At 38.1% G+C, this 12,500-nt stretch overlaps 3 protein-coding genes across 5 annotated transcripts in view; 1 reads left to right on the top strand and 2 right to left on the bottom strand.

Moving 5' to 3' along the window:
* Positions 1-8,682, bottom strand: part of LOC138045407 (ubiquitin-conjugating enzyme E2 W-like) — an 8,989-nt gene extending 307 nt beyond the window's left edge. Inside the window, exons 1-6 of the mRNA XM_068891909.1 lie at positions 8,548-8,682; positions 8,348-8,376; positions 6,259-6,332; positions 4,340-4,495; positions 2,755-2,830; positions 1-909 (exon numbers count right to left, since the gene is read on the bottom strand). The exon at positions 1-909 is cut by the window's left edge and continues 307 nt beyond it. Of these exons, the coding sequence (XP_068748010.1) occupies positions 896-909; positions 2,755-2,830; positions 4,340-4,495; positions 6,259-6,332; positions 8,348-8,376; positions 8,548-8,654 (456 nt within the window). The 5' untranslated portion in view covers positions 8,655-8,682 and the 3' untranslated portion in view covers positions 1-895. The remainder of the gene's footprint in view (positions 910-2,754; positions 2,831-4,339; positions 4,496-6,258; positions 6,333-8,347; positions 8,377-8,547) is intronic.
* The window catches only part of LOC138045404 (uncharacterized), a 154,780-nt gene extending 144,123 nt beyond the window's left edge, over positions 1-10,657 (top strand). Inside the window, exon 6 of the transcript XR_011131579.1 lies at positions 10,520-10,657. The gene's annotated coding sequence lies outside the window, so the exon portion shown is untranslated. The remainder of the gene's footprint in view (positions 1-10,519) is intronic.
* A 1,800-nt stretch (positions 10,658-12,457) lies between these two features.
* LOC138045403 (eukaryotic translation initiation factor 5B-like) overlaps positions 12,458-12,500 on the bottom strand; it is a 25,306-nt gene continuing 25,263 nt past the window's right edge. For all 3 annotated transcript variants that reach the window (XM_068891904.1, XM_068891901.1, XM_068891903.1), the window contains one exon: positions 12,458-12,500. This exon is cut by the window's right edge and continues 96 nt beyond it. The gene's annotated coding sequence lies outside the window, so the exon portion shown is untranslated.

Here is a 12,500-nt window from a genome sequence, read left to right as displayed (position 1 = left end):
CAGTAACTGTTTTCATTTAAATAAAAAAAAACAAAACAAAACAAGAACAGCTGCAATTTTACTTCTTCAAAAAGATTTATCATAAAACCACGAGGACTAATACCAAAGTGAACTCCCTTAATTTGTACCCAATTTGTACCAAAACTCCATCTTCAAAATTATAACCTTGGGTGCCAGGGGAATTATTTTCAAAGGTCTGAGAGAGTGCTACGCGTGTTGGAGGCAATGACCCAGGACTCTGTCTTTGCATTCGATACGTGTAGTGTTGTCTTGGACCTTGGGAAAAAATTCCTCTGGCACTCATGGTATCTTTAAAACAACAAGACATTTGACAAGAAGCCGACCACAGTCGAAGGCAACACAAAGGCTCCTTTTTTTAACAGCTTCTTTTATTACGGCAGGGTTGGGTGTCATTTAACTGACCTCAAGTGGCATGGATGGAGAGTTAAGTGAACTTTGGAGCAGACATGCAAGCTGAGAATGTGGAGTGCTAAGATGCCGCCCACAAGCAATCCACTAAACTATGTGTGCATAAAATTGTGATAATAAATAGCAAAAATGAGCACAAGAATGCTATATATCAGTCCTAGAGTATCTGAATTCACTTTACTTTACAAAGATCCTATTAAAAATTGCCCGACTGTGACGTTGTGTCCCTGGCAATAACATTGTTAAAAATTAATTTGTTACTAATGTTGTAAAATACCTTTTTGGTTCCAAACTACAATGTATGAGCTGATTAGCAATCAATGGAATGTCAAAACTTGTTAAAGAATACGAGAAAAGATAACAAATAAAATGTTCATACAAGTTAATCGGTATTTTCAATTGGTACAAATTGAGTCAATATGAGGAGACTGTACTAGTTAACTAGAGTTAGACAATTTAATTTGTATCAAACAGTATCATCTGCAAGAAAACAGACCAAAATATTGATTGAACAACAATGAAAGATACACAATGTACATGAAAATATAACAGTGCTTGAAACTGAAAGGTAATGAGGACAAAAGATGGAGTTCCACTCCAAGGAGTACCCCTAAAAATAGTTTAGAAGTAAAAAAAAAAAACATTTTTCCAAGTCGAATGTACATACTTTCAATGAGTTCAAGCGTTCATGGTGCAGATGGTAGGGTGGCCAGTTGACGTTTTGAAAAAAAGATAATCCGCTGGCCACTACCCAGGGCCGGGTGTTCGAAAGCCGATTAACTTAATCCAGGATTAGCGTAAACTTTTGTATCATGTTTTCAACTTTTTGGTTAAAGTTTCTTTTGCTTATTTTTGTTTTTCAAGATTGACATCTACTAATGTAAATTTTATCCGAATATCAGCGTCGAACAGCATTTGGGAGTAGAGAAATAAACTTCTTGGTTAATTTTTAATCTGGGATTAGCGTTAATCGGCTTTTGAACAACCGGGCCCTGAATAGTAAAATTAGGCGACGTATGTTCTATAATATTATATGATTGATTGAAACTTCTGCTTCATGAATCAGGCCACAACTTCAAAAAGTGATTTTTTTTAACTTCTCAACTATCCATGTTGTCCTTGTTGTCAAAGACAAGGCAACCAAACCTATATATTTGGTTGCCCTGATATAAAATCCATGACTGCCCATTAGAAAACCCAAGGTAGAAATAATTAAAATTTAATGCAAGCCATGTTGAGATGCAATCACATGGCGATCGAGCTTGAATATCTTACTGTTACAGTTACTGTAGTTCTTATAGTGTGTGCAATATGATGTAGTTTTGACTTCATGTTTGTGATATTGTCTCTTGCATTTTTCTATCTGACAATGTTTTGTAAAAGCCACAGATATTCAAGATGGGAAATGCTTTAATAGCAGCAGCAAAGTAACAACAATATTATCAATAACTTCAAACTACTATTAGACATCGGTAAAAGTTAAGAATCCGATCCCACCAACGAGTCGGCCAACACGTCAGCCGACAGTCGACCGACAGTTGACCGACGCGTTGGCCGACGTGCTGGCAGACGCGTTGGTTGGATCGTATTCTTAACTTTTACCCAGACATTGACAACAGAAAGCCGATAAGTAAACTTGTTGGGTGCTGCATTAATGATAAATTCATTTTCGATTTTTGGCTGGGTAAATTTTCCCACTTTTTTTTCGTTGGGCAACCAGGTTTTTTCATTTTACCAAAACTGGGCCTGACTCAGACTCATGTTATGAAGGTTAAAATGAGCTCTGCGAAATGCCCAAAACATATTTACAGTATGCCCAATAACACAAACTGTATTCACAGTACAGGAACTACATGACATTTTGTATTATCATCACTTTGGAGGGCACTGAGAGAATTAAACAGTGTTCATTTACAAGTTGGATGGTTTTTAATTACCCTGAATGAAAAAAAAAAAAAAACGTTACCGTGAAGCTGGCTAGAAATCACAAAATCTTGCCCTCTGAGTTTTCAAAAATTGTAAGAGATGAAAGGAAAGTTCCATAAAGCTTATTTGTAGTGTCGAAATTTAATGTACAATTGCACAATTTCATACTTTTCATTGGTTTATTTCAGCAGGCTAAAATACATTTCAGCCCGCCAAATTCTCCATTTTAGCCCATAAAATGTGTCACAATTCCTGACTAAGTGATAACAATTAAGAAGGATTTGTGAGCTGACATTTCAAGCACTATCCCTTTGTCTTGCTCTGATACCAGTGAAAACAAGGCTTAATACAATGAAAAAAAAGATCAACTTCAAGACAGTTAAACATTATGTTCCTTACCATGATACCACCATCTTGTTTTCTTGGGATTTTTGTTACATGTTTTTACATACCAGTTATTGTCTGGTGGAAGTTTCTGAAAGAAGCAACAGAACACAACAGCCGAGTTACCTCATGAATGTTCTTCACATGCTGTGGACTTAATACCGGGAAACATCCAACTACTCAAATGAGAAGTCGGGATTGCTGCAAAGTGACCAGTGATATAATAAAAGTGCAGTAGACCAAGTTTTGTCCACTGACTCTGTTTGTCGACGAGAACCATACCTATTCATTGTTTAAACTTCTTGTATCTTTAAAAAGAAATTTAGGGCACTTCCTTTTTGCCAGAACGGGCAGGCCAGACCTGTCAGTTTACAAAGAAAATGCAACGATTTGAAAGAACACTTGCGTGATGATCCCTTGCATTTCTTTAGGTGGAGTGTGTATCCTCCTCGATGTATGATAATTATTTTAAAGGCATTGTAGAGTTAGTCCTTCCAAATGCCCGGTCCGGCTGGCCAGGGGTGCAGGGAAGGTGCAGTGGTGAGAGCACTCGCTCGATCCCCACCATTATGTGGTCGGGGTTCAATTCCCAGACTCAGTGTCATATGTGCGTTGAGTTTGTTGGTTCTCTATCGTGATCTCTACTCTGCACCAAGAGGTTTTTCTCCAGGTACTCTGGTTTTCTTTTCTCCTCAAAAACCAACATTTGACTTGATTTGCATTAATTTGTTGATTTCCGTTTACAGTGTCCCCAATTAGTGCTCCAGCAGTAGAAGACTAGACACTTATTAAAATAAATCTAGTTTCCTTGATGTTGATATTCTGTTGATATCATTTTCCCAGAGTTTTAAGACTTGTAATTAGCATTAACACTGATGTTTACACACATCATTCTTGAATAATCATCCACTGTTTATAACACCTAAGAGAAATACCCGTTGATGTGTGACTCTCAAAAATATAGTAACAAATGATTAATAGGTGATTTGACATGTCATAAAGGAATTAATTCTGTGCAATCAATCTCACAGAAGCTAAATAAACATAGCTGTTATCATTTAACACATTTCCCGGTTTAACATAATTGTGTTGCTTGTACATTATTAGTACTATTAAGTTTTTATAGTTAGGTACTGGTAGCAATAATTTTAACTGTCATTTTAATATTTACTTACTCAATTTAAAGTGGTAATGAAAACATTCAACATTGATCCAGGGTTTACTTTTATTTATATGCAATATAGATATTATATTTAACAATAATTCTATGAGGTGCGGAGTGCCGAGTTGGTTATAATCATTTCATATCCAGCAAGCCCGAGTAGAATATTGTTTTATTAATTCTGGTCCAAAAATGCTTTTGTTGGCCATTTTTTCTCAGAGCTGCAAAAATGTTTTCAGCTTGCTTTATTGCTGACGCACTCCTTGACCATATTTAGGTACAGCAGGTATATGAACTGATAGCCTGTGTCCAGCAAGCCAATGAAAATGCTGGAAATCTAATATCTGTAGTTCAGTTTTTAATAAAATCAATTCATCAAACCAGGACAGCTCTGACATTATTTGATTATTTACTGCATGAGGTCAAATCGTCAAATACCTTTTCTTGACAGCTACTAAGCATGCTCACAATGCTAAGACAAACTGATTCCACAGACAGAGCAGGAGACCAGTCGTCGGTTAGAATTGACAGGCAAATATGTCCATTACTATAAACATGAGGATGAACTGGAATGTTGGCACCTCCAAATATGACCTACAACGAGACATACATACATCATTCAAATTTTAAACGAAATAACAGCAAGTATGCCAAGGTCTATCGAAATGGGAGGGAGAATTACCTCAAAGGACGCTTATACTCTCAGAGAACTTTTGATTGACAGCTGCTTAATTAATATCATATGCTTTCAAGATCACATTCAAGAGCCATGTCGCCATTGAAGTAGAAAGTTGTAATTAAGTCGAGAGGTGTTGGAGGTCATTAGACAAAAATTTATCAAGAGTTTGTGGCAGCTGTACTTCATAGACCAAACTGAGATTCATGCAGATGAAATAAAAATTTAAAGTGGTTCTGCTAAATAATTTGTAATGTAAAAAAAGGAAAATGAGTGTCAGTAGACCATCCTCGGCTGGTATCCAGGCTGATACCCTAAGGGACACTTGATTAATTTTGTGATAACCTATGATTGAAAGCTGTTTTAACACAATTGTTTTGTCCAAAATGGTTTTTAAGAGACAGGTTGTGGTTGAAGTTGATAGCTGTAAATTTAGATGAGCCACTGTGACAGTTTTAGTCGACAGCTGTTAGTCAAGAGTTGAGCTTTGGTTGTATGAGAGTCATGGAGATTATGAAAGGAAAGCAGTTCATCAAAGTTGATTTCTGGTCAAATTGTTTGACCAGAAGGCTGCAGATGACTTAAAACAAAATGGAAAAAAAAGAAACATAATATCAAGACAAAACACACTCTATGGTGACAACTTTAATGTGCTAGGAGTAGAAACTCATATTTTAGTCATATCAACGATACTACGAAAATCTACATGTTCCAACACTTCACAAGGTCACTCTTTGACTTATGGTTGTTTCTGCTTAGGTGGCCTCGTACACCATAAGCCTTTTCAGAGACATTATGCCAAGCCGGCCACTTCTCCTGAAGAGAACAGGACAGCCACATCACTGGTGACTCTGTTCCCCACTCTTCTCGAATTGTGTGTGGGTTCTTTAATGTCCAACAGGGAACTTATGAATATGGAAGATATTTGTGAGACGGGGGTCTACAGTTATATAATGATATGTCATTTGCCAGCTGGGAGGTCCGTGTAGCGAAAAACTGTGAATGAGATCTTGCAAATTTATGCTTTCTAAACACCAAAGTCACAGTTTCCCGTATACGGACCGACCCTTAGCTCCTAAATAACTTATTTCCTCTCTCTCCCTTCCTCTCTGAAATCATTTTTTCAAGTGTTGACTCGCACCGTACTTGACAGCGAATGTAGTATTAAAGCAACTTTCAAACTGAACATTTCAAAGAGAAACATTTTTATTTGAATTCTATTTCCAAACCTCTTGTCTAATAAAAAGTAACTTCTGTATGTAAATGGATTTGGTGTCATTAAGGTCATCACACAAGCTCATGCAACCAAGGCTAGGATTCAGCCAGCCATGAGCAGGCCACTGAGAAAATTCCGCCTGCTCCCGGAACCAATCAGATTGCAGGATTTGTTGAATTCCGCACGATCACGCACCGAGAAAAAAATAAATAGTCCTTATCCCAGAAGACTTGAAAGCCTACTCATTTGCAGATGTCATTATAAAGGCAGCACTAATTCTCCTCAGTTATTTTCAGATCCCAAGTGTTGATCCCAAAGGGTTCGAACCCACAACCTCCAGCATGACAGCCTGATGCCCAACCATCTGAGCCTCGAGTGCATGGAGAAATAAAAAAAAAAAGCAAGATACCATAAACTGGGATAAGATTTTTCTGAAGGTTGGTAAAAAAAGAAGAAACATTATACCTCTGGGGATTCAAAGGGGTATCTGGATCCAAATTTAAATTCAAGTTGAAACTTTTCTCCATCATATAAGGTGCCTGGAACAAAAAAAACTACATCAATCACTGACAACAACATAACTGCAAGAAATAGATTATCATGAACACCTCTTATCAACCAAGTTTATGTTCCATACAATAACATATTGGTATAATTACATAGGTGATTAACAAAAATTCTCTGTGCTGATTGGTTACACCTGAGGTGATTATTGCATGATAATCGCCCGAGCTTTTTTTTTCAAAATGTCTGCAAGCCGTTTTGTCGAGGTGACAGACCAAAAAATTAATATTATTGTTTTCAAGAAAATGCATATTTTTCAAATTATCATCTATGTAATTTCATTATTCACCTCAGGCTCGGTGAATATCGGTGAATGAAAACCTCAACTTTGTCTCGGCTTTTATTCACTGATATCCACCTTGCCCCCGGCGAATAATAAATGGTTAAACATTTTGGCCTCTGCCACTTTTTCCAGTTCAATTTACAAGTTCCACGACTATATTGAAGTGGAAAAATACAAGGCACTATACAAGAGGTATGAGGTTAATAACATTTATTTCGAATTAGACCGTAGATTATCAATCAAAAATTAACACTTATAGATTTTACTAGAGTGTGTTTTAGTGCCCCTGTGACCAAAAAATCAATCTTATTTTTGCTTTGAATTTCAAAACTATGTTAACTAAACACTAAGCGACTAAAGTTTTAAGCCTTGATTAAAAACGACACCTGTTTATTTTAACTGGAATTTTCCTATCTAATGGTCTGCCATTACTAAGTTCAAGATCTTGAGAGAGCTGCATGGATTGAGGAGAAAATGACATCACAGGCTCACTAGTTTAAGAATGCAACGTGTGTGTATGCTGCAGAATTAATATGCAGCACGGGAAGTTTGGGCTTTCAGACTGTCAAACTCGTGTTTTGCATATATAATAAGCTGCATTCACACGCTGAAATTTTAAGCTAGTGAGCTTTTGATGTCACTTTTCCCTGGATCCAAGCGTCTGAGGTCCAATCGGTCAGTTTTGAACATGAGTACATGTAATGGCAGACCGTGAAATCCAAAACTTACGCTCAAAGTAAACAGACGGCCTTTGAATAAAAATCAAAGCTCAAAATTTTGCCAGTCCTGTGTTTAATAGGCAAACACACTTTCAAAATCTGAAGAAAAAAAGGAAGTGATTTTTTTTATCACAGGGGCACTTAATTAAATAAATGCCAGAAAATAATTATTTTACTTCTCAATGGGAGCCTCTTTAGGGGATAAAGGGTTCAATCTTTTAAAATTAAGGGCAACCAGATCAACAAATACAGGCAGAAAAAACAAATACAAGCAAAGGGTAATCAGGAAAATGTTTTGCAAGAGAAATTAGAGAAAAAGGAGCAAAGAGAGGAATACACCTCAAAATTAAATTGAAACAATGTACAAAAAAAATCTTATAATTATGCAATAACTTTCCATAAAACATTAATATTATTATTTGTGTTCTGAGGACATTTACATCGACATACTGGGGCACCTTTTCTCAACAGAAATGTTATATGAATCAACAACATACACACATGGAAGCAAACAGCTTAAGCGCTTTAAAATACTCCTGTATTGGTTGTTGGCCGGCAATAACAAAATAAATTTGTATCGAAGTGCTGGTTTTTTTAACAAGGAAAGACATTGATTTTTCTTCTTGCACTCCATAGGAAAATCCTTAAAGTTTTCTTAGCTGCAAATTAAACAGTGCTAAACTGCAGAATACCCGGCTAAAAGCTTGATGCGTACTGTACGCGCGAATATTTAATAGCTAGATTTTGCTTAGAAATATCAGTTGCCGGATAGGCTATCAACAGTTGTTTTTGCGATGAATAGTTCCTTATTATAGAATGATTGAGAATTCATCAAATTTCAGGGATGCCATACAATTTAGAAATTTCGATTTCGTTTACTATCAGAGGGTAGCCTTTAATGATCTAGACGTTTCGTCAGTTGTGTTTTTAGAAGACAGATCGATGGGATTTGAGACTCCAACTCACAAATAAAGAAATCATAAAATACCTGGAGCGCCGTCTACGTGAATAACCCACCTGAAAGCAAGACAAAAGTAAAAATGTAAAGAAGGCAAAAGTAATTTCAAGTGTACGGAAGTACTTTGAAACAAAACTTGTACTGGAATAATATTATTTCCAGTTGACGAGTTCCTGTTTAAGTTTACCCCACAAAATGAGAAAAATACCATGACATAAGTTTACACTTACGTGGCAAGGTTCGATGATACTGAGTCACTGTCTAGATGCATTCCAGGCGGCGGTTTTCTCTTAATTTCCATCAATTCTTTCTGTAATCTTCTTTGCCAAGCCGCCATGTTTCGACAAGCCGCCCAATGTTGTGATGGCCTCGATATCATGTTGCCCGTTGAGGAAGTGGAGAACAACTAGACTTCCGGAAGAAAAAACTCCCGGGCCGAAGGCAGGAGGCGTCCAATGATGGGGCCGCAAAAATACCAATACAAAATAATGAAAAGTAACAAAAAGCCCAGTAGTGACATCACCATAACCTTTGGCATGGAATCTCCGCGATTTCACCAGCCTAGTCACTAGTTCCAACGAGGATCAAGTTCAACCCTTCCCGGATGTACAGCAAGAACGAGAAATGTCACTTATATATCACATCATTTTCCACAGCTCTCATTAGGGCCGTTTATACGAGAGAAAATAAGCCGTGGCTAACTCTGGCCGCGGCTTACGTAAGCCGCGAAAGGAACTATTTATTCGAGTATAAACTCCCCGGCCAGGATAAGCCGCGGCTTGAGAAAGCCGTAAACGTAGATTTTGTACCATTTGTATGGGGTGTTTGCGGCTTACGTAAGCCGCGGCCAGAGTTAGCCGCGGCTTATTTTCTCTCGTATAAAAGGCCCTATTGTGTCAAGATAAACCGACAATAGGGCCATTTATACGGGGAAGAAAATAAGACGCGTCTCATGTAAGACGCGAACTGCTCGTATAAATGGTACAAAACAAGCGTTTGCGTCTTATTTTAGACGCGACTTACAAAAGACGCGTCTTACCTTGCTACAGCTGTTCTACGAAGTTCCTCGTATATTAATTTGGTTTCGCGTCCTAAATAAGACGTGAACTATAAGTGCGCAAGTCTGTCAAATGCGCGACGAAAACAACTTAAGACAACAACAACATCGTCATTTTGTTGACGAGTCAGCTAACAAAATGGCTTCCCAGTCAGACTCAAAAACACCAACAAAACAGAGAAACCCTTGGACTTCGGTGAAGAAAGAGTTCCTCATCCTTTGCCGGGACTGGCAATCGCGGAACAACTTGATAACTGCGTGACAAGCGCCGGTGTAACTTATTTTTTGTTTTAATTCAATTGAATTGAAAGGGTTTTCAATTCGCAACTTTGCAGGTGAAAAGTACCAAGGTTGGTAACTGTGAATTAACAGTTATTCTTCGAGGGCGTGTTAGATTTATAATGATAAATAACCAAATGAGACGCAAACTATTTATACGAGATGTTCGCGTCTTACGTAGGACGCGAACGTATAAATGTTACAGTTCGCATCCTATTTGAGACGCGTCTTATCTTCTCCCGTACAAATGGCCCTAATGGCACAATCAATTGAATCATTCAAGTATGCGCTTTCTATTATTTATAAATTATTAAAACCTTCAAATATCTATGGCACACTTTGTTTTATTACAGACTCGTATTAGAAATAAATAAATAAATAAATAAATAAATAAATAAATAAATATAATGAATAAATGCCGCTTCTCATCTAGTTTGTCACTGCTTTGACGTTGGCAAGATTCAGTTCTACAGAAGCTCAGGTCTCCCTACCTCAAATTAAAACCAAAACCATCAATTCCCTTTCTTCCAATTTTATTAGAAAATGACAGCAACGTAAAGGACAAACACCACTCAAGGTAAACTAATGATAACAACTTTCCTCAGGAGCCCATTAAGCGGAGCTTCCATACGTATTGTGCCCTTGCGTCAACCCTTTCCACTATCTTTCTATTATTAGAATTACTATATTTTGACGTATGTGACTGAGAACATACGTGAAGTGGTTCACATACGTAGGTGACGTAATAAATGGCTGACTATAGGTCTCTTATGATTGGCTATTGTGAAAACACCCACTAAAGCCCCCCTCCTCCCACCCCGAGGTGCTTCTCAAAATAGAAAGACGAGAAAGGGTTGACTCAGAAGGTTAAGTAATGATCCGTGTAAGGTGGATAGCAATTTCCTTTGTTATGCGGCAACGGGGCTTTCCCCACATAGGAATGTTATCATTTTTACACTGAGAATGCATAAACCTACAGGAAGGCAGTTAACGCAATAAAATTCATTTACAGCCCACTTGAAAGGGTGTTTTTTTTGTGTTAAAAGATTTTGACCAATCACAAGAGTTGAAAACAAAAGCCAAGAAACGTTTACAATTTTACATGTTCCCCACATACGATTTCTGTAGAATTCATTTAAACTGAGACCAGATGAAAGATGGAAGATGGTTGGAAAGTAAGGATGAATATAATACTGCTTTATGAAGTTTTGTTAACCGTTTGCTGTTTAAGCCAATCAGAAGTAAGTACAGACAATAGAAAAGTTATCACCTTTTTGCATACCAATTGAATTCCAACATGTTCGTTGCCGTTGTTGCTATCGTTCTTATCTGGACCGTTTGTTAATGTGGAAGTGACCAAAAAATACTGAAGGTTGTGCAATGTTGCGCAGTACTGAGTGCCCTACACTTGCTCACAAGTCAACATCAGCATGTAATGACCTCCTCGATAATTGCGTCCTCAGAGACCCAGAATCGGGTGCCAGAGGGATTTTTCCCCACGACCCGAGACAAGGCTACGCGAGACTAAGGGTGCGGTCGATTGACCGTATTCCGGAATAGGAATACATGGAATATAAGTTAGAAATCCTTCGTTTTTAGGGAAATTCACATTGAAATTGTCAAGTAGCTTCTAAAACGCTACTTTAAACATATTTTTGTTATCCTTGCTGCTTCGAAACGCGCCAAACATACCGTTTTAATCATCACTCCACGTATTCTTTACTTTACTTTTTACTTTAATTTATTCGCCACAATTCATGGAGTGGCAGGGGAGAGGAACAGAACTTTTCGTCCCAATTGACACCTAACCCCTATATCTATAGATCTGACCACAGCACCGGGAACTCCATGCCCTACTCTTCTCGAATAGAGTGTGGGTTCTTTAACGTCCCACAGATTTTTTTATATATACCCAACGGTTGTGAGACGGGACCTCCGGCTTATAGTCCTTATCCGAGAAGACTTGAAAGTCTAACCATTTGCAGATGTCGTTACAAAGGCAGCACTTTCTCGTCAGTTATTTAAAGACCCTGAGTGTTGGTCCGGCCGGAGTTGAACTCACGACCTCCCGCGTGACAGCCCGGTGCTCAACCAACTGAGCTACCGGTGCGCGATTCTTATTCCGGAATAGGGTCAATCGAACGCGCCCTTAGGCTACCGCATCCACGGTATGTGAAACGGGGCCTACGTAAGGCTTTTTCAAGTTACTCGAGAGGATTAGGATCTAGAATCTCAATCCCACACTATTTTCAGGGTTCGTGCAACTCATTGAAGTCCTTGAAAAGACCTGGAATTTAATTTTGGACTTCAAGGGCGCTTGAAAAGCCCTTGAAAAAAACGATTTTGAGGAAAAGTGCCTGGGTGAAAATTGTTGAGATTGCATTATGCTAAGTTAAGGTTAAATGCTAAGTAAACCCAAAATTAAAATGTCCATGCGTGCACTTGCAGGATGTGGTAAAGAATATCAAGGTAGGCTTTTTCAGCAAAGAAAACACTGAAACACAATGTATGGCATAGAAATCTTCTTATAAAGACTCCTTGAAAACTCAATTTCTGGCTCTTGAAAACTCCTTGAATACTCCTGGAATTTTAGAGACAAAATCCGGCACGAACCCTGTATTTTCTTTGATTTTCAGCCCGAAGTCCCGCGGGCCTGTGGAAGAAAATAATTTTCTTTTCTTCTTCCTTCACATAGGATTGATTCAGAGAAACAAGTCATTTGCCCATTCATATGACGGGTTTCTAAATTCTTGCTAGAGGTAAGCTACCAGATCGCATGCGCGAAGCTGTATGCAAACGCAAGCCGCCATAACGATGGCCAATCGAGTCCATCGAACCACTGAGTCG

The sequence above is a fragment of the Montipora capricornis genome, chromosome 4 (genome assembly GCF_036669925.1).
Source record: "Montipora capricornis isolate CH-2021 chromosome 4, ASM3666992v2, whole genome shotgun sequence".
NCBI classification, from domain to species: Eukaryota; Metazoa; Cnidaria; class Anthozoa; order Scleractinia; family Acroporidae; genus Montipora; species Montipora capricornis.
Note: the sequence above shows the minus strand (reverse complement) of the source record. Positions and strands in the feature narration are given on the sequence as shown.